Source organism: Triturus cristatus, chromosome 10 (assembly GCF_964204655.1).
Source record: "Triturus cristatus chromosome 10, aTriCri1.1, whole genome shotgun sequence".
Classification (NCBI taxonomy): Eukaryota; Metazoa; Chordata; class Amphibia; order Caudata; family Salamandridae; genus Triturus; species Triturus cristatus.
Window position 1 is genome coordinate 954,013,636 of NC_140593.1, and position 21,865 is coordinate 954,035,500.

Here is a 21,865-nt window from a genome sequence, read left to right on the forward strand (position 1 = left end):
AAGAGAGAGATGAGGCTCAGTGTTGACTACAGGGGACTCAATGCAGTCACTAGGACTGATGCTCATCCAATTCCAAGGGCAGATGAACTAATTGATACTTTGGCCTCAGCCAAGTTCTTAAGTACATTTGACCTGACAGCTGGTTACTGGCAAATCAGATTAGCTGAGGATGCAAAACCAAAAACAGCATTCTCAACCCCTAGTGGGCGCTACCAATTTGTGGTGATGCCTTTTGGCTTTAAGAATGCACCTGCCACAATTGAGAGGCTGGAGAATAAAGTTCTCACAGGTCTGGAAGCCTATAGTGCAGATTATCTGGATGATACTGCTGTCTAGCTCCACCTGGGAGGATCACCTGGTCCACCTGAGAAATGGTCTAGAGGCCCCTGCAAAAGCCAGGGCTCACTATCAAGGCCACCAAGTGCAAGATAGGGCAGAAGTAGGTTGTATACCTAGGCCACCTTGTGGGTGGAGGACAGGTTCAACCTTTGCAGGGCAAAATCCAAACCATCATCAATTGGGTTGCTCCAACCACCCAGACTCAGGTCAGAGCTTTCTTGGGCCTGACTGGGTACTACAGGAGGTTTGTCAAAGGTTATGGCTCCATAGTGACCCCTTTGAATGATCTAACTTCCAAAAGAATGCCTAAGAAAGGTCAGTAGACAGCTGTCAAAAGGCATTTTGATGACCTGAAGTAGGCCATGTGCACTGCTCCCCATCTGCAAAGTCCTGATTATTCCAAACAATTCATTGTTCAAGCAGATGCATCTGAATTGGGGATAGGGGCTGTGTTATGACAATGGAATGAAGAGGGTCAGGATCAGCCAGTAGCTTTTATTAGCAGAAGGCTGACCCCCAGAGAGAAGCGTTGGTCAGCTATTGAGAGGGAAGCCTTTGTTGTGGTTTGGGCTCTGAAGAAGTTGAGGCCATATCTGTTGGGTACTCTCTTCATTGTTCAGAAAGACCATACGCCCCTCTTATGGCTAAAACATCTGAAGGGTGAGGACCCCAAACTGAGGTGGTCCATTTCCCTACAGGGGATGGACTATACAGTGGAACATAGACCTGGGAGTAACCTTGCCAATGCAGATGGACTCTCCAGATATTTCCACTTAGAACATGAAGACTCAACTGGTCAGGGTTAGTTTAATGTCCTTGCGTTTGGGGGGGGGAGGGTTGTGTAGGAAAGTAGTATCTGCTTCTTATGGTTACCCCCACTTTTTGCTGATGTCACACTGTTTTTGGACTAGTCTGACTGGGATCCTGCTATTCAGGACCCCAGTCTATCTGCTTTCTTCCCTTAAATTGATATGCATGTACTTTGGGTACACTCCAGATTGGATTCTGGGGTACCCTTATCAGTCCCTAGTATAAGGTACACCATGTTCCCAGGGCATAGGTACCCCAGAGGCCTCCCATGGACTGAAGCATGTATTATGCCACCCCTGAGAGGCCATTCAAATTGACACGACAAGCCTGCTACATCAAACTGTGTAAGCTGGTGCTTATACCACTTACTTAAGATATAGGTTCACTATATCTATCTAAATCACTACACTTAAATACCTATCAGTCACCCCTATGGCAGGCCTTATCAATCCTGAAGGCAGGGTGCTGGGTTTTACGTGAGAGGGTGCCCCTGCATGAGCAGAGCCCCTCTGCAGCCTTCAGAGACCATTCTCCGGGGTTGTCTGTGATACAGCCAGACATATATGTTTAAGTGCATTATAACCTCGCGGTAAATGCTAACTTTAAAATGGCTGCTTGTCAAATACCTTGGAATCATACCTCCACGCCAGTAATTGGTGTCAGAGGTAGGATTCCACCCTTCCAAAGGGACATATGTGGGTCACCAGTCTACCCGGTACCAGCTTTCTCGACCTGGGCAGCACAAAATGGATGCTGCCAGCCACAGACACCATTCTGTCCTCCTGCTGTTGAGCCAAGCTCGAGCAGAGGAAGGCATGATAATAGGCATTCTGTCACAGGGAGGTGTGACCACCTCCCAGACAAGGTTCAGTGTATTGGGGCTGGGTGGGTGCACATTTGGTGTCCCTGTGCATAGTCCAGCTCAAACCAGTTCTGGGAGTCATTGGCTCCTGCTCTGGCGCAAAACTGGACAAAGGACATGGGTGTAGCCACCCCTTTGTTCTGCCCCTCCCCTGGAGGGTCCACAGAATCTTTCCACCCCTTCCCAGGGGTATAAAGTGGGTTACCTGACTACAGGACTTTGGATTTTACCTGGACAAGATTCTGCTAAGAAGAAACCAAGTACTTCGACTGCCTGCACGACACTGGACGACTGAAGAATCTCCCTTGGAGTAAAGGAGTTACTCCCCTGCAAACAGGCACCTAAACGCATCTGACTGGTTTGCTTTTCCTGAGCTCCTGAGGACTCTGAAGATTTCAGTAACACAGGAGGTGGGTTCCCGAAGGTCCCTGAGGTCGATCTTCCCTCTCAGCAATTCTGAGACCAGTATTCCTCGTGGGGACCGCGCAACCCCTGTGCACTGCGTACTTTTGCAATTGCATATGCATGTTGATGATTCCCGAGCTTGTGCAGAAGACTCTGTGTAGTCCCGACCCCGAACAGTGTTTGCACCGAAGATTTCCGGCCTCTACTCCTCGAGTGTCCTGTGGGCTAGTACTTTGCAAACTTGCTTGAGGTCTCCTAGTGATCCCTGGTCCGTTGGCCTGTAGGTCCTGGCGAGGGTCACCTTGTTTGTTCTTGGACTTACCTGGTTGCTCCAGATGTGTCCTGACTCTCCAGTGCTTGGAGAGTCCCCTGGACCTTGCTGGTCCTCACCGTAACCTGTTTCCTCTGACCGTGTGAGTTGCATTTGCTAAGGCTTGTTGGTGCTCCAGCCGGACATCGACCCTTCAGCTCTCGACATCCTTCGTGGGACAGCTCACCTCTGGATCCTGGTCATCCTCGATGTCCTCTGGTCCCTGTGGCTGCAGAGTCAAGCAAACCTTCTTCACTCCTGAAGCACTTGACATTGGTGGGCATTCGACTACTGAGCCCCTGGTCACCTGAAGTGTCCCAGACTCTTACCCCTTTGCTATCAGCTTCTGCTCACCTCGAATCCAGGCTTGGATTTCACCAGACATTCTTCACCCTCCTGGCAGCAGTACTTCTTTGCAACTCTCCATTAAAAACGACGAAGGTTTCTGACACCACTTGACCCCTATGCACCCGGCTCCTCTGGGACAGGTAACACGGGTACTTTGGTACTCACTGGTGGGTTGGCCTTAGAACCTCCTATGATCCAAAGGGTTTGCTCAAAGTCCTCATAGAAGTGTCCTTAACTTGTAATTTTGCAACCGCGACTTTCCCATAGAGTTGTACGGAGCACGCATTCGTGTTTCCACACTGCACCCGTCCTCCGTGGGCTCCCTGTGTCACTCCTCTGGGTGGTTCCTTGGGGTTCCCAGCAATTTTACGTGCTCTAGGCACTGTGTCTAGTATATGGTTCGGTCTCCCCCTGGAGCCCACTGTGTATTTTTCTATTTACGAATGTTCTATTGATACAGTATTGTGTACTTTGTGCCCTAGTCTCATATAGAGACTAGTAGAGAGTGTTATATTAATATATACTTTTTTTTATATAAACTCTGTGTGGTTCTCCTTTCATTTAGTCATTTAGGAGGTGATATTCTGGTAAAACAAGCTGCTTTACATTCCTTCAAGATTAAGCCTTAAGGCTGCTCTCCACAGCTACCGCTAGGATAGCTTTCTAAAGGTTATCTTTGACCTCATTCATCATAAGAGTCATGTGGACTGGTACAAGGTGCCCACTTTATTTAGTTGACAGCTTATATCAGGCCCCCTTCCCTCAGCTCTCATACTGTTTATGAAGGTAAACAACATGACAGCACCACCAGCATTGGAGCGGACAGGCAAATCTAACGCTCCTTGAGAAAATGGGAGGCTTTGTCTGTGTTTCCCAGACTCACTATTACGGCATGAGTTCGGGAGGCTTCAAGTGCGCATATCAGGCTGGAAAGAACAAGTCACCTGTCCAGCTTGACATACGTTCAACACTTGATAAGGACACAACTGAGAGCGCGCTGATAGGGCATTAGCCAAGGTTAATTTGACGTGGCACCTCGGAGGCAGACAGTGGGCCAAAGCCCCTATGCCCTAAGAGAGAAACCACCCGTGGATTTTAGGCATCTTACTACAGCTCTGTACAGTCCACAAAGCAATGGTATGGTAGAAAGGGTTAATAGGATGTTGAAGATTACAATACACAATATACTTCTCAACCCACAACTGAAGTGTCTCCTTTCTGGATATTAAGAGGAAGACATTCCTCAAGTAAGTTAGCTCCTGGTTTGGTTCTGGAAAAAACTAAAGCTTTAGATAAGGTGCCTGATTTGGATGAGGTGTGCCAGCAAGTGAAAGATATCCAGGACAAGTCCAAAATGAGGTTTGATGATTTAAAAAATACAAACGAGATTAATTTCAAAGTGCAGGATTTGTTGAGAGTTCAACAAAACCTCCTCATTCTATTCCTGCACAAGAGTGATTTGGGTTTCCAAACATGCTGTTATGGTGGAGAACGGGAAGTGGTGGAACAATAGAAGTGTGACAGCTTTCAAGAGGATTATGTGAGGAGCAGAGTTTTGTGTCTGATCCTGGGAGTTAGTAGCTTGATGGCGATGACCCATACAATCGGTTTTCTGAGATTAGTGTTCCCAGTGTTGGAGGTTGTTGGGATCCTTCTGACCCACTTGCGGAGAAGGTACTGTGGAGTCAGGTTCTGTTGGTGAGACTTCACAGGCCAAGGAGGCACACTTTTGTACTTAAGCATCTAGGTTAATTATGTTTTATCTTAACTGTAGTAAATTTTGGCGGGCACTTTGTGTGTGGGATGTTTTTGGCTTGGTAAAGGGGGAGGTCTGTTATGGGATCTTTAAGTTTTGTAAAATGTTTTGTTCGGTATCTTATAATTGGCATTCTAAGCTCATGGAATGTGTGAAAATTTGAGCCTGTAGCAGCCACAGGGATATGTTGTTGTGTGTTGTTCCTCATGTTACAGAATAAACCACTCTTATCTGGTGGACGACGTCTGCTTCCTATTTCACCATTACATATCAGTGGAATAAAGATTACTGGTAAGTAATTTAAAACATTAGTCAGCACCATGTTAGCACAACATTAGGGCCAACTGTTTAGGGCATAGGTCTCCAAACCATTTAATAGAAAAAACGTTAAACATGTAAAAAAAATGTACGCTGCAGCTCCATCATTGATTGCCTTGGTTTTGAATTGCAGTAAGGTAGCGTTGCTTACCGCCAATGAGGTAAGGCATAAAGCATTTTCTGCAGATGGTTAGCACATTACTCTGTACATTTTGGACCACAAAGAGAACTCAGTTAGATGCCTATGACTTTGGTTCTCTGCCACCGTTTGAAAAACAAATAATGCAACTGCAACCCCACAACCTTGCCCAGTGATGTATCTCTTAATAATAACATAGTAGATATTTCTGTTGTCGACCTCAATAGTACTTGTTCAGTTTACTCAAATGGTTTAAACAGTAGACACTGTCAGAAATATGTAATCAGTAACTAGCACTGAAATCTCAGTAAGATGAGGTTAACTTAGTGTAGCGTTGCAGAAGATATACGCGGGACACGAAGTCGGGGTAAAGCAGGTTTTATTCTGTGCAATACTCGTTTTCTGTGAGTAGCCAGTATGTGGGTATAAACTTGCTTCTGATTGGCTTTCTCTTCCTTCGCCGGGCATTCTTGTTCCTCCTGTCCCAGGGGTCGGAAGGCAGCGTGGATGGACTCGGGAACCCCAAAAGAAATATAAGAACAGGGTGTGAGTGTTCCTGTGATGTTGTGCTGATAGGGAAAAGGGAGTGAGGGAGCAACCGAAACAGCCCGGTGCCACACGTCAAGCAAAAAAAAAAGGAGTGAGGGTGGTGGGTTGGGGATTTAGCTATGTTCAACAGTCGGTAAGGGGCTGGCGCCTCTATCCTTCAGGCCTCTCCCGCCTCCCTACCCAGCCCGCGAAGCGCGCTTGTACCTGGGTCAGGCACGCTCCTCTAAGAGTGTGGCTCGGCGAAGCGTGTTCCTGGTGACCTCTTGGCTCTCCCGCCGTCCCTAGACTCTTCTCTGCTCCTCCTGGGCTAGATGTTCTTTCCGTACAGCTCCGCTCTCCGTCTCGTTCTCCGCTCGTCTTTACTCCTCTACCTACTTGCTCTTCCCAACCTCCAGTGATTCCACACCCTGTCTTCCGGATCGCGTCTCCTCTTGTTGGTCCAAGGGGTGTGACATCATCGCTGGGGGCAGAGTTGACTACCGCCGGGTTCCAGTTAAAGGGACCGGGGCTCAAATCTGTATCGTCCGGTTGGGACGAATGTAACCAGTCATCCTGTTGTGAAAAAATAAGAGGTGCAGTGACATCCTGTACCTCCCACCAGTCTCTGGGTTGATCTGTCCGTTTCCTGGGTACACCCGCCCCGTGACACTTAGGGACCATTTTGCCAAGAGCAATGCCCTGCAAAAACAGCCATTGGTAAATGGTAAAGCTGCACTGCTTAAGTGCTCTTTTATTACTACTCCCTCTCTTGAAATGTTTAGTTAAGTAATTATGATCTTAATACTTTAAATTACAACATTTCTTTTTTTTAAAAATTTTTTTTATTGAAAATCAGCATTGATAATTTCATACTTACATTCATAAAAATTTACTCTATACATATTCAATACATAAGGAAAACCTCAGTCAAATCCAATTAATTATTGGGGCCCATAATGCTAACCCAAATTTCTTTTTTCTTCTACCTTTAAGTTTATACAAAGCAATTTCCAAATTATACAGAGCTAACAATTTAGCCTTCCAAATAGAAAAAGACGGTGAGTCCGGACTTAGCCATTGGGAGGTGATACATAAACGAAAGACAGCCATACATAAAAGCAAAAACCCCTTCTCAGGAGTTGAGCGCTTTCTAGTATTTATCCCAAACTCATATCCAAATAACACTAATTGAGGTGTAATATCGACAAGCACTCCGAGAGCTAAAATCAGAAAACATTTGACCTCATTCAACAAGGGGACTAGTACAGGGCATTCATAAAACATATGCACCGAATCAGCTGCCCTCAAGGCACATCTAGGACATACGTCCCCCCGATTTGTCTCCCACTTAGCTATCTTCGCTGGGGAGTAGTATAAGTCAAAGATAGCCATATAACATTGGCTTTTAAAACTACCTGATAAAAGGACAGCATCCACCAGACTGAATACTAACTGTAAGTCAACACCTAATATCCCCAGCCTTCTATCCCAGCGTTGCTCAAAGTGTACAAGATCGTCCTGCTGGGTTGCCATTATGAATTTAGAAAGTTGAGAAATCTTACATCTCCCCTTTATAGATTCCAATATCAAATTATTTTCCAAACTAATAAGCCCTCTTAGATTAAGTTTATCTAAAAAACTTCGAGTTTGGAGATATTTAAAGAGGTCCGAGCGTAGAAGGAAAAACAGCTGGGTCTTTATACATCTGAGTACCAAAGAACAGTATCCCCATATGCTGGAGCATTGCGGCCCAATAATAGTAACGAAATTGGGGGATATCCAACCCCCCCCTTACTTTTGGTAAATTGAACCATTTATAAGCTCTCCTTGTCCTCTTATAACCCCATATGAAACGGGAGCACATTCTTTCTATCCTTATAAAAATTGAGTTGGGTAACAAAAGTGGGATTGTACGAAATAAATAAAGAAATTTAGGAAAAACCACCATCTTAATAACATTGCACCTGCCGTATAAAGACAGGTGCAAATAATCCAGATTCTCTAACATTTTATTGGATGAGGCTAATATTGGATCAAAGTTTAAATCAACAATAGTTTGTACCTTTGAAGCAATTTTGATGCCCAAATAAACAGCCTCTGTCACTGTATTAACACCTGTCAAAACCTCTGTACCCGTAAAAAGGACTTGTGTCTTTTGTAAGTTCAATTTGTAGCCTGACACGACACCGAACTCCGACGTCAGAATTTCGATACGTCTCATCGTTTTGACAACATCCCCTGTAACAACAGCCACATCATCTGCGTAGGCTAGTACTGTAACAGTTTCCTGCATAGGTTTGACTGGTATAATCTCTGAATCTTGCTCAATTTTGGTCAACAGAGGCTCGATATAGAGAGCAAAGAGAAGGGCAGAACAGGGGCAACCCTGACGAGTGCCCCTGTAGATCTTAAACTCCTCAGAGTGCTTCCCGGATATACGGACTGTCGCAGCAGGGCGGATATAAAGTGCTTGTACTGCTTTAATAAAAGGTAGTGGAAAACCTTTCCAATAGAGAACCGCCCATAAAAAATCCCAGGAGACCCTGTTGAATGCCTTTTCGGCATCCAACAGGGCCACCCCTATTGACGCTTCAGAGACCTGAGCCCAATCCAAAAGTGATATTATTCGGCGGACATGGTCAGTAGTGCCTCTCCCCGCTATAAACCCATGCTGACGCTGTGAGACTAGGGGTACAATAACCTTCCCTAGTCTTCTAGCAATAAGCTTGGAGAAGATCTTACTGTCTGAGTTAATTAACGTAATTGGGCGATAAGAGGCCGGTTCAAGTGCATCCTTCCCTTTCTTTTTAAAGACTATTATGGTTGTCTTAGACCATGATTCCGGTGTTTATACCATTAAATGCTTACTGAAATAAAGAGAACAACACATCGCGCAGTTCAGCCTGAAAAATATTGTAAAACTCCAAGGGGATCATATCTGGCCCCATCGCTTTCCCCTGGGGTAAAGATACCATCGCTAGCTCGATTTCCTCCCAAGTTACAGGAATAGAGAGCATATCCTTCTGTGCCGAGCCTAAACAAAGAGATGGAATTTCCCCCAGATAATCCCCCGAGTCCATAGTTTTTTCATTTTCATACAGCTTTTGATAAAAAATGTTAAACACCTCCCGGACCCCAGCCACCGTTTCTTGTAGTGAACCATCTCTGTCATTGATTTTATCGATCTTAGTTTGGATCTGTTTTTGCCGTAGCCTATTGGCCAACACCTTCCCCACCTGCTCCCCATATTCAAAACATTCCCTTCGGAAAGTCTGATATTTAGGGGCTGCTTCGTCCGCATATTGCTGAAAAATTAGAGACCTCTGTATAGCCACTTTGTTTTGGGAGACAGAAACGTCCAGCTTATCCTTAATATTTTGGGCTAGCTCACTTTCTGCCATACTTAAATCTAAAATGCGTTGTTCCAATATGCATTTCAAAATATTACGCTTCTGTACCACAAATCTCAAGGTTTCCCCCCTTACGCCGGCTTTGAATGTGTCCCAAACCACTGTGTCTGGGGCCGAGTTTTTATTGACTAAAAAGAAACCTTGCAACCATAACTTGATATGATCCTGATACTCCTGATCGGCTAGAAGCTTCCTATCAAAAGTCCAATTGGAAATCAGAGACGGCGTAGCAGAGATTTCAAATTTTAACACAAGGGGATTATGGTCCGAGATTAGTCTCGGCAACAGAGTAATTATGGCTTTTTCCAATATCGCATATGAGACCCATATGTAGTCGAGCCGAAACAATTTATTGTGGGGAGCAGAGTAAAAAGTATAGCCCAGCTGTCCTTTCTTAAGCCTGCTCCAAACATCGTATAAGCCCTGACTCCTGGCTAAGTTACTCAATGATTTGTAAACTCTTGGCTTTCTCCCCACATACGATAAGCCTAGATTAATGTCGACTGACTCATCCAGATGTATATTTAGATCTCCACATAGTATGATAGGTTGGGGCCACATAGAAAGTTCCAGATTAAGATGATCATACATTTCAGGTTCATCCAAGTTTGGTCCATAAACAGAGCAAATAGTTAATACCTCCGTATTTCCAAACATTACCTCAATAATCACCCACCTACCACACTTATCCTCCTTATATTTCCTACAAGACAGTACCCCCATCTTGCAAAGAATTGCCACACCCCTAGTATTCGTAGATTGTTTTGAACAAGCAATCAACTCCATCCCTAGTTTTTTAAGCCACGCCCTATTAGCCCAGGCGATATGTGTCTCCTGGAGACAGAAAACATCCCAAGAAAGTCCTATAGCTATCTTTGTCAAAACCTGCCTTTTTTCAAAATCGTTCAGACCACAAATATTTAAAGAACATAAAGATAACAGTTTCATTTTATTTTTCCAGATTTGAAACATTGAACCACCGCTACATATATGGTCCCTGCCATATGTCCACTAAACCTATCATGAAAAAATACAGACTTAGCTATATAGCTAATTATTTCATAAAGAAGAACCTCTCGTCTCAGACAAAATAACATCAGAACAAATATCAGTGCTGATTTTTTTTTACACCCCCATCACCACCCCACACCCAAACCCCCAGCACCACCCATACCCCCACCCCATCCAGCTTCCCCCCTCCCATCCCGCCCCTACCCATCCCATGAAGCACTGGGACAATAGTCCCGGTAGATGAAGAGTCGAGCCACCCACCTCCCCCCCCCCCTCGGCCCCTCCTGCAATGTTAGAAACCAATCCTATCCAATCTAATCATATATCAACAACAAAAAGAGAAAATAGAAGAACATTCTATATCTAAACTACTCAGCTTCAATATCCCTAAGGGTTAAAGGAGCGTAGATTAGAGCCTAGTACATTATAAACTTCGACATGTCCTAAGTCCTGAATCCATAAATAGGAAGTGGCTATAGATTTTGCAGAAATTCCTTAGCAGAGCATTCTTCCGTGAATACTGATGACCGTCCCTTGACCACGACTTTGAGCTTCGCCGGATTTTGTAAAAAAACCTGCGCTCCTTTTTCTTGGAACTTTGGAATGAGCTGTCGGAATCTCCACCGGAGGTCCACCGTTGCCTGAAAAAAGTCCGGACGTACAAAAAATTCGCACCCCCTGGCCTGGGCTTTCTTAGTGGGACGGGCCATATCGTAAAGAGCTTCTCGTGCCAAAAAATGATTTAATGAAATTAAAATAGCTCTTGGGAGAGGGTTTTCTTGACCCACCAGTTTCCTCTGATGGAATGGGAACCGGTGGGCCCTCTGAACCTCTGCCTTCCAATCCCAGCTAATGACCTCCGGAAAGGCCTCAGACAAAAGCTCGGCTACAAACTTCCGAATGTCTGTTCCTTCTTTCCCCTCAGGAACCCCAAGAATTCTCAAATTATTACGCCTTAACCTATTTTCAATGTCCATGATTTTCCATAAGTAGTCATCCCTATGAGCATTCAGAGCTACAATCTCTTTTTTTTGAGACACCGCATCGTCCTATAATGTTGAAATCCGAGTCTCGGCTTCTCCAATTCTTATGGCAGTATCTGCGCATGACTTAGCCACCCTACGGAATGAGTTCTGCAATTTCCTTAAAACGTTCTGAGTATGGAGACTTTCAGCCTGCGCCTCTGCTCTGTGCGCCGTAATAACATCATAGATGGTGTCCAGTGTAACTTTCCGATGCTCACGGCCAGTGGATTCAGCAGTACCAGATAATAGGGGTACTATAAGGGGCTGAGTATTAATTTGAGGGTTAGGCAAGTCTGAATAGGCCCAGTTTGAGGAGTCGTCAGACCCTTGTACACTCCCCATGACAGATAGCTCCCCTCGAGCACCATCCTCGGATATTTGCTTAGCTTCAACTGCCAAGCCGTCGCCTTCCTCTGCCCCTGAACTTCCCCCTTCTAGCCAGTCTTTCAACAGGCTTTCGAACGAAGAACGGTCGGACAAAGAGTAAAAATCTTCTCCGGTAGAGACTTTATCCGGAACTTCAGTGTGACATCCCCCCAGTTGCGCGACGCCTAACATTAGTCCAGGGTCCCCTACAGACTCCCCACGATCTCTATCCTTCATTCGTTCAATGACCCTCGTACATGTATAGATCTGGTGTCCATCACTGGGATCCCCTTCGCTTTGCAGGGTTATAGGAATCATGTTCGTAGCCGACTGTGCCTGCAGCAGGACTACAGCTCCCAGAATGCCTTTTTTTGGGTTCTCACCAGCAAACTCCATGCTCTGACTGCCAACCTCAGTCCCCGATGGCACTTGTGTTGAAGCTACTGGCGCTACACCCAAAGTCTCAAGAGCAAAACTCTCACAACTGGGAGCATCCGAAACCAATAACAAGGCTGGGGGTTGCGAGCTGCTAAGGTGAGTTTCAGATGCTTTAACTACATCCTCTTGTAAAGGCTTCTTGTTCGCCCGGACTTTAAAAAAAGCCGGGACTTTGGGCCGTACATCACACAAAAGGATTTCCTGCTCTTCCCGGGCACCTTGGCCGGCATCCATATGAGACGATAGCCCCTCCTGAACCGCTACGGGAGTTTTTCCAGCTGGAGCAGCTCCGGCTATAGGGCGCGTCTTCGTCTGCGAGCTGAACGGCTTGGGGCGCAGAGCCCGTCTCGATCCCTTAGATGCCATGGCGTTCTGAAGTCAAAACTTCGACTCGGAAAGGGTTTCAAACCTTCCAGCCGCACGAATACAACAGCGGTGGAGAAAGGTCACTTTAAGGGCAAGCGGTATTCGCCAGAGCATTGTTCAATGCTGCCACATTCACGGAGACCAGGAACCGTTGCTTTTCAGATATGCGTAGCATTCGGAGGCCGGGAGGAAGAGTGGCCCGCTCAAGCGGCCAAACACTTAGCCGCCATCTTGCTTCTGTGAAGGCAAATGAATAATTAAATTACAACATTTCTGGTGCACCTTATTCCAGAATCCTCCAGCTTCATTTTGGTTTTATTGCTGCCAAACTTTCTAGTTCTAGTAGAATCAAACTATGTCAAGTGTTATGTGATTCTGGGTAAATCACATTGCCCCTATTGCCTTAGTTTGTGGAGCTGCTGGTATTGGGGCACTTAATTTTTTTTTTACTGCTATCCATATATCTCGGACCTCTACCTAAGGACAGATAATGACTTTAGAGCTGAGGTAAATAGGACTTAATGCCTGGGGAGAATATAAAACAACAAATGTTACCTACCCTATAGAAAAAAACAGAATCGATTTAGGAGGAAGGAGTTGAGAGTTACCTATTCAGAATGTATGCTGCTAGAAGGCGAATCTTTAAGGCATTATCATAAGACATCAGATTGGGATCCTAGTGGATCAACTTTTTTGTGGCTTTCATGTACTAACAGTGAAGGGCTTTGCAGTTATAGCTTTGCTTCGGCTGAGAGATCCATAAAGGTAGACATGATTTGGTCCTCTTCATCGAGAAGTGTTTGGCAATAATGAGATCATTTTTTAGGTAACGTTATTCTCACATCCAGTATAAATGATGAACAATAATGACTAGATGGTTATGTGAGCCGATGTTTCACCTCTTGTGTTACAAGACATTTTTTATTTCCTTACAGATCTCTGTCATGGACTGAGTGAGGATTTTTTTTTTATTTGAACTTCTAGTAGGATGCCTCCATTGTTGTGAAATATAATAATTTCTTGTACCTCTAAACAGTGGTCTTCAGCGGTAAGCAGTAGTTTTATTTTAAGCTGGATAACCGCTGAAAGAATGGTGATGTTGGATTGAGGTGTCAGGTGGGAGTGCAGGTTAATATATATGAACTAAATAATCAGTGATGGTTTGAGGAGGAATATCTCACACAACACAATAGTTCTCAAAACTATCCCAAGTCCTTAATGATGGAGTTTTTGTTTAACTTGTGGGCAGCTATCACAGGGCTATGGTCATGAAAAACATCTTTCTCTGCCCCAGGTGTGTCCGAGGATCTATTTTAAAGTTACCACTGTTTGCTTAAAGCTTTGTACACTGCAACATTTTACCAATGTTTTTTGTATCCTTTTCAGCACCTGCTTTTGTGGAAGAGCTCACAGACCAGACTGTCATTGTAGGCCACTCCATCACCTTGTCCTGTCGGACCTCATCTCACTCTCACCCAACTGTTGAATGGTTTAAAGGTAGGGCAAGAACTTTGTTGAAAATATTTGTGATCTGATAGCTTATTTTTTTCCATATACAAAGTTTAAATTACTATGCAAAGAGAGGTTTAATGCCATCTTTATTCATTGCAAGAAATCTAATAATGCTACATTTTTCGTACTTTTATTGGATTCACCAAATATTGTATTCAAAAGATTATCAATACGTCTTTTGTATATAACATGTACTACAAAACATTTGTCTTTTTCTAGTGCTTTAGATGTTATAATTAGCTCATTTATTGACAGTTTTTTTATGGCCAGGCCCTGCCCCCAATCTTCGGGGGTACCCTACCCCCAGCCTGCGTTCTGCCCCCTGGCTGCCTTTTCCCAGTCCACTGTGCCACACACAGTGTGGGTTTGAGCATCCAACCCTCCCTCCATGTACAGCTTGGAGTTGGCCACAGGGCCTATCCTGTGACCGTGCCCTGTACCTATTCTTCTGCAGGCATGCAAATCCCTGCCATGTGCAGCTGAAGGCATGGGTTTAGTTGCTAGGCCAGGCTGCCTAACTCCCCATGAACAGGTAACATCCTTTTATTATTTTATTTCTTTTGTGGTGCCTGGGATCTTTGGATCCACTGCACATTCACATGGGGGGGGGGGGCTTTACTGTGGCTGGTGGACAATCCGCTTTTATTTATCCCCAATGATGGTCCCTTTGGAACCCCACCGCACATTGTTTAGGGTGCTAGGTTCCCTTAACCTGCCACTTTGTGTGTTGGTTTTACTTAATTCTAGGACACAGTGACCGACTGCCTGAGTCCTAAGATGGCGGCCTCAACATTTTCCTCAGGTTGCGTGCAGACAATGACATTGTCTGTTTTGGCCTTTCAGATCTGCGGGGGTCTGAGGATCCTCTCTGGATTTACTGCATTGCTAAAAATCAATTTTCAATAGAAACACAGTCCTATCTGTAACTACATAATAGCTACAACCACTGTGTTATATATATATATATATATATATTTACTAGAAAAAAACAAACCTACGTGCAATTTCAGGCAGACGGCAATCAAGCACAGGTTAGATACACCAAGCCGGTCTCCCCAGTCAAAGTATTAACCTTTTTTTATAGAATTTTAATTCCTACAAATTGGGCATGGTTGATGGCTGTATATGGTGACGTCCTCTTGAAGCCGGATAGCCACAGGACGAGTTCCCGGTGGCAGCCATTGTCTTTGATGAGAAAAAACTCCGAGTAGGACAGTTCAAATATCACAGCCGATAAATGCCTCTTAACCAGATACTGTCCACATCAAGATTTCTACCTTCAGACTTAATCTCTGTTTTGAGGCGCAAAATCTTCCAGCTGGGCAAGGCTGAAGCTGGATCTGACAAAATTCTCCTGAACGCGGACACTTTTATCGAGAGGTCCTTCTGAAGCTTCAGGGGTCTTGGAAGTCTAAAACTTTTTTAATTCCTATCTTTTCAGACTTTCTGGTGCAGTTCCTCTTAGTCACGTCTAAGGATCCTTGGACCTCAGAGACAGCACTTAGAGCACAGGCCACACTCTAGCTGAGCCCACTAGCAAGGCACAGTTCAGGTCAAATTGTAACTGGTATCTCAAGTAAAAAGGCCTCTCTTGGCATTTGATGTCCGTTTAATCACACAGATGGTTAGCAAACGGAACCTTGTAGTCTGCTTCTTAGTCCTGGATACATGTAGAAGCAGGACCAGCTCGTAATGTTTCCACACAGGTTGGAGACCTTAGGTCCAGTCCTTTTCTTTTCTGTCGCAGGTTCAGAGCATGTTCTTAGGAGCGGGAGTGAAGTGCTACTTTTGTTTATTTCAGTAGCTATTGGGTAGGGTGGCTCTTGAACACTCAATGACTAGTGGGCAACAAGTTAAAAAGGAAAACATTCCCACATATGCAGTACACCTTATTTGCCTCACTGTAAACTATCTAGCATTGCAAAATCTTTCTTTCCCTGGAGAGAGGTTGTGGTACAGCTAGGGTTAAGATTAAGGTCATGAACTGAGAAATTCCCTCCCCTCCACTAGGACTAAAGCTAGAAGGCTAAAGTGATTGGGATCAAAAGACCCCTCTTCTCCTGGCTTCCTTTATCACTAAACTGTAAAATCACAGTCCTCCCCCAGTTACTTTGAAATTAGTGAAGCTCATGGACACTCCTAAAATGCCCTGCTGTGGTTAAGTTGAGTCACATTCGTCTCCCAAGACATCCTGGCTGTCCCAAGCCGTTGTCTCTGCTGTGAGAGTAATAGTCACAGTTCATCAAAGGAGCACTGACCAGTTAACTGCAGGCAGGTCATTACCTAATAGCCTGCTGGGGCTTCAAGCAGTAAAAGTATAACTTTTAAAGGTTACTTTTCCTATATATGTAACTATTGAATTGACCATAGCTTATTCCAAAGCAAAGAAATAGGATTAGCAGATTATTTGTAATTTACCTTTTTCTTCATAGAACCAGCAACAGCTCTATCATTGTGTATATCCTTTGGAGGCTGCCCCCTATAGGAGCATGCAGGCATTACATTCTTGCATGTTTCACTTTTAAATACTAGGCACCCTACCTTGTATGTTACAAGGCCTACTTACGTATGAACTGCTTTAAATGTACAAGTAGGGTTTCCTCCAGGTTTCAAAGATGCAAGAGTCAGGCAATACATGTAGCCCTGTGGCCATGTTTTGCTTGACAGCCTAGTAAATGGCATGATGGCTGCAGCACTCCACAGTAACAATTTTTTTATTATGCCATGGGTGTATTTTCTTACTTCATATTAAAATTCAAAAGCAGTACCCCAGTGTGCAGAGTTAAAAAAAACAAGAAGCATCAGTCTACAAAAAATAGGGGTGACCATCTAAAGAGAAACTTCCTCACAGCTTCAAATCTGCTGTTGTCCTGTCCTTACTTGTGAAACCCACTGCTAATCCATCCAGCTCTGAGACTATGATCCTGTTTCAAAACTCCAATTCAGCTCTAAAACCTTGAAACATCTTGTTTTCAACAGCTGCACTCCATTTGCTAAAACACATAACATTATTAGCCACTGCCAGTTGCCTTTAGAACTGAAATGCGACTGTGTCCAATGTCATCACGTTTGTGCACCATAAAAACACTGTCATCCATACTACCATGTCTGGGCCTTTCAGCTGCTTTGTATTCCATCAGCTAAGCAACTCCATCCTTAATACACATCAGGCATAGCTTACTAAGCACTCACCTGGTTTCTCTCCTATCTCTTTGAATGATCCTTTTCTGTCTACCAGTTGGTGTTACCCTAGGATCAGATTTGTGTCCTCTGCTTTTCAGTCTTTATAATATGTCCCAGGATGACATAATCTCATCATTCAGCTTCTCTTATCATTTCAACTCTTATTTATACTCTGATGACATGCAAATCCTTAAATCAGACACACCATTTTATTATGGTTCTGATGCTGAAATGGCTCGCACTCTGGGTGACAGTGGGTGTTTAAGAAGCTGAGACATTTCACAGAGAGTTACTGCTAACTTCAAAAGGCATATCCTGCTCAAAGTCTGAGATGCTCCTTGAGATGCACTATGTTGGCCGAAATAGTGGGAGCCACTGTGCGTGGCGAGCATGCTCCAAAACACTCAAGCAGCTCAGAGCGTTGATTTAATGATACTTTATTCATTTCCACACTTTCTTACTTCTACTCAGTAGACTATAGACTTACTTTCCTCTTTTGTGTAGGCAGTCCAGTACTACAGTCAGACAGTCAAGAAGTCAGACATTTCTTTAGCCGCTTGAAACTTGCTAACCCCGTTGAATTGTATTGCTTGGTTTTCCTCACTCAAAACCACTGTGTGAGGATTATCTTAATGAGAATTACTGGAAAATCTATGGATACAGTTCCGAATCTACCGCTGTCGAAGTATAGTTCCCTCAGGCTGCAAACTCTTGACGAATGTGTGACCACAGAGGGTATCCCCTTCTGCCAAGACCAGGCTTACCATTATTCCCCCCGGTAGGGTATTCTTTATTTTCATGGTAGAAATCATCTTACCTATGTATTATTGAGTAGATCAATATAATATTAGGAATCCCATTTGCCCTGATGAAAGCAGTGACACTTTTGGACACATAGCAGACTGAAACATGTTGTCTTAAAGAGGATTCCCAAGCTACAATACTCATACACTCCCACGTCCAGGTTTCTTCAGTTTATAAATGTGAAATGTGCTGTAATAGTCATCAATTTACGCACCCGATTCCGCCGTACACTGTCACCAAACACAATGTGTCCTGCACCAGCCTAACAACTAATGTTAGGATTCCCTTGCTGCAGACCGGGGAACCCATTTAGCAAACAAATTGATCTGTCCAGCTATGTAGTAATGCTCATATTTAGGGGCTAGAGGATTGTTACTTTATCCAGCGCTATCCTGTGCCTGTTGCCCTTCCAAAACAATGTTGATAATAGTGAGCTTAACTCTTTGAACAAGGATTGCGGCAACATCCCAGTAAATTATTTAAAAAGTATAATAATCTTGGTAAGATTATCATCCTATTAATGTAATCTTAAAGCATACAGTGGTCTCTCTGGTAGTTAGCAGTTTAGAAACATGATACGTTTTGTAATCAGAAAGCAGGAGAAATGCTAATCATTGGCACATGTGATAAGTAATTTGAGGTTATAGATTGAACCATCAACACGTACTAGACTGGAGGAAACGCAAAGTGCTCTATTATGTGATTCAGAAGTAACTAACTAAAGAGGTGAAGCATAGGACATTCAAGGCAAAACAGAAGCTCCCTCACAAAACAAATGCTACTATAATGATACAAAGCGATTAAACACAATGCACTTGGGAACAGTGAGCAATATGATGCAGCCAATGAGAAAGTAGGATTCAGTGTCAAAGTTAATGAAAACTGTACATGGTATAAACAAACATGTAACTCTTCTTAAAGTAATCACACTATACTCCAGCAAGTTTTCTTCAGTGTCAAAATAATAAAAATAAAACAAAATCAGTGCCAGAAAGGTGAAAAACGCCATAACATACTCATTGTGTAGATGCACACAAGAATAAAGAATATGGGCAGTAAGTATGAAACCTAGTAACAACGGGCGTAAGCATTAATTACATGGCCTATCCTCAACGCAAGCGGTTTCTAGTCATAGTCCGTCCCAGAATACCATTGTGTATTATCGATTACAACAATGCAGAGGCTCTTAGCATCAGCAATTATGTACTAATGAGGTATGCAAGCAGTGCTTAATTTGAGCCGGTGGTTTCCGGTGCTCGGCTCCAGCACTTAATTGTCAACAACGGCGCTTTTGACAGTCTGCCACAATTTTGCGCTGTCTGGCTAATTTAGTGATCACCAAAGGAACAATTAATTATTAATTAAATATACATTAAAAATGACTATTTCCTGCCACCGTAGCCATTTATATCACTTTGCTGGTCTGAAATAGTCTGAATTGCGACACTTGTAGGAGTGTGATGATTAATAATTGTGTTTTTACTATCATTGCCAGCATGGGAGAGGCAAGGTGTGGTGCAAGCTGCACTGACCTCCTGATGAGAGCACTGGCACTTTGTTTGTTTTTGTTTTACAAATTAAGCACTGTATACAAGCCAAACCTACACATACCAATCGTGTGAATTGTGGTCTCAGAATTTTATATTGGAGGAAAACACGTGCAGTGTGTATTTAAAGCATACAGTCAAGGATTATGGTTGAGGAACCACATTCCCTCGCTGTAATCTTTTTAATACCTTTGAAGTTTTCCACTTTAGTAGTACTTTCACGTTTTTAACCTATGCCGTCTAAAGAACAGTTGATATTGAAGATGAATGCAAGTGCATTCAGAATATGTTTCATGCTAAGAACTCCTTAATGTATTAATCTAAAAGCCATGTGGGTGTATTTAAGGGACTTCTGGAATCTATGGAATCATTTCTAAATTCAAGAAGGATTGGTTCTTTAAATTGAGTTCCAGATTGTGGCCAGTGTGTTCCGCCACCTCCTAATGTTCTTCTTTTTTCTTTTGCAGATGGTATACCCATCCAAGGTAATGACCGAGTGATGATCTCATCGACTCGTAAACATTTCCAGCTCCTTACCATCTTAGCAGTGACAGCACAGGACCTTGGCATTTATGCATGTGTAGCCACTAATTGCCTTGGTGGGGCTTCTACCTGCTGCCTCATAAAGAAAGCTGGTGAGTGAAGAATAGGCCACACTATACTACCCGTTGTTTTATTGTGCAGTACATTAAATAGTCACTGCACGTCAATCTACCGTTTTAAGCCCTATTACATTTGCTATCACAAGACGAATGACTTTTTTTTTGTAAACACATTTTTATTATCATTTATATTAAGACATGCATAACAATATTAAACAACTTAGCCCCACTACCACCACACTTCCTTAAGTCTAGTCCCCATTACAGTATGTATGCAACACATATTTATTTTGAAAATTATATTTTAACCCATTTTCTTCCATAGAATCAACAGTCTTTTCTAAATCTTAAAGGGAATCTAATAAATGATCCCATGCTCTGTGCAAGTAGTAAAAATGTATCATTTTAAATCTCACATTTTTTAGATATAATGTATGAATATCCAAGAATTTTAACCATTCCAAATCTGGTATTTGATGTGCCAAATCCCTCTGCCGCTTTTTTTTTTAGACCAACAAGAGGTGTTATTGTATCGCTTCTTATTTCCTGATAAAGGCACGTCACTGCCTTCATATGACCCGTCATGGTACACAATATTTGACAAGCAATATCTAGTTGTGGATGTGTGACTTTGTGCTGAAATATCTTAATCTGATAGAGACTACTAGCCACAGATTCCTTCACGTAGAATTATCCCCAGGCGTGAGACTGCATCCGGAAACTTTTTGCCACAGTATCCCTGCGCGCCAGGGGGCGGGACGACACCACGCGACTCCGCCTGGGCGTCGTCCGTGTACGTGACGTCAGCGACGTCACATAAGCCTTACCCTGGCATGCCTACATCAGTTTTTTCCTTTTCTGCATGCAACGCGGATCAGGTCTTGCTACGGGCCTGTTTCGGGCCCTTTTTCTTCATCATTGTCCTCTTGGTGGAACAGTGTGCGAATGCCTTCGGGCTTCAAAACTTACTTGTCGTGTGGGCGTCTTACGTCGGCAACGGACCCTCATCGCATTTGTATGTGGTGTTTGGGGGAGAATCACGGCACCACGGATTGTGAGGCGTGCCAACAGTTGAAGCTGAAGTCGCGGCGGGAGCGCCAAATGAATCTTCTCTCTGCGCGTCTCTCCAGGTCAACCTCCTTCCCTCAATCAGCCTCGGCAGACGGCTTCAGATACGGCCGTGGTCGTCATCGCCCTTCCCTGATGTCGCGAGAGCATCGCTCACCGGTGGGTAAGTGTCGCAGTTTGTCCCTGGGGGCCGGGTTTCGGCCTGCTAGGGGTGTGAACTCTCCGCGGCTTTGCAGGCCTTGCTGGCGTCTCCTCATTCCCCTCCGGGGGCGTCTGCGGTGCACTTGCCTTGCGGGGGGCCTTCCGCGGCGCCGCCGGTGGCTTCGGCCCCGGCGCCAACTGGTTCGGATCCAGGCTTGGATGATGCGGTGCTGTTGGGGTGCGGCTCATTTGGGGTCCCTCCTTCACACCACGGCATCTCTGCCTTGCCGCAAACTCCCGCGGGAGTCCCTGTGGTGTCGCGTGAGGTCGCCGGGGCTCGGGTCGCATACCCGAGCCCCTCTCGGTCCCTTGACAAGGTGTCTAAGGCTGAGGTGATGCCGCTGTGGTGCCGGCAGCTGCTGGACCAGGCAGTGCCACAGGGGTCAGTGGACTCTCCTCGTCCCGCTCCGAGTCGAGACTGGGCGCGAACCCCTCGCCCTACTCCGGGACTTTCTCGTCCCTCCACGCAGGCGGCTGCCTCGTCGGAGGGCAAGTCAGAGGTTGGGTCGGCCCTGGC

At 44.4% G+C, this 21,865-nt stretch overlaps 1 protein-coding gene across 25 annotated transcripts in view; it reads left to right on the top strand.

The window, feature by feature from the left end:
- The window catches only part of OBSCN (obscurin, cytoskeletal calmodulin and titin-interacting RhoGEF), a 1,809,553-nt gene that overhangs the window by 1,448,970 nt on the left and 338,718 nt on the right, over positions 1–21,865 (top strand). For all 25 annotated transcript variants that reach the window (XM_085628811.1, XM_085628818.1, XM_085628815.1 and 22 more), the window contains 2 exons: positions 13,818–13,928; positions 19,945–20,112. In XM_085628811.1, the coding sequence (XP_085484937.1) occupies positions 13,818–13,928; positions 19,945–20,112 (279 nt within the window). The remainder of the gene's footprint in view (positions 1–13,817; positions 13,929–19,944; positions 20,113–21,865) is intronic.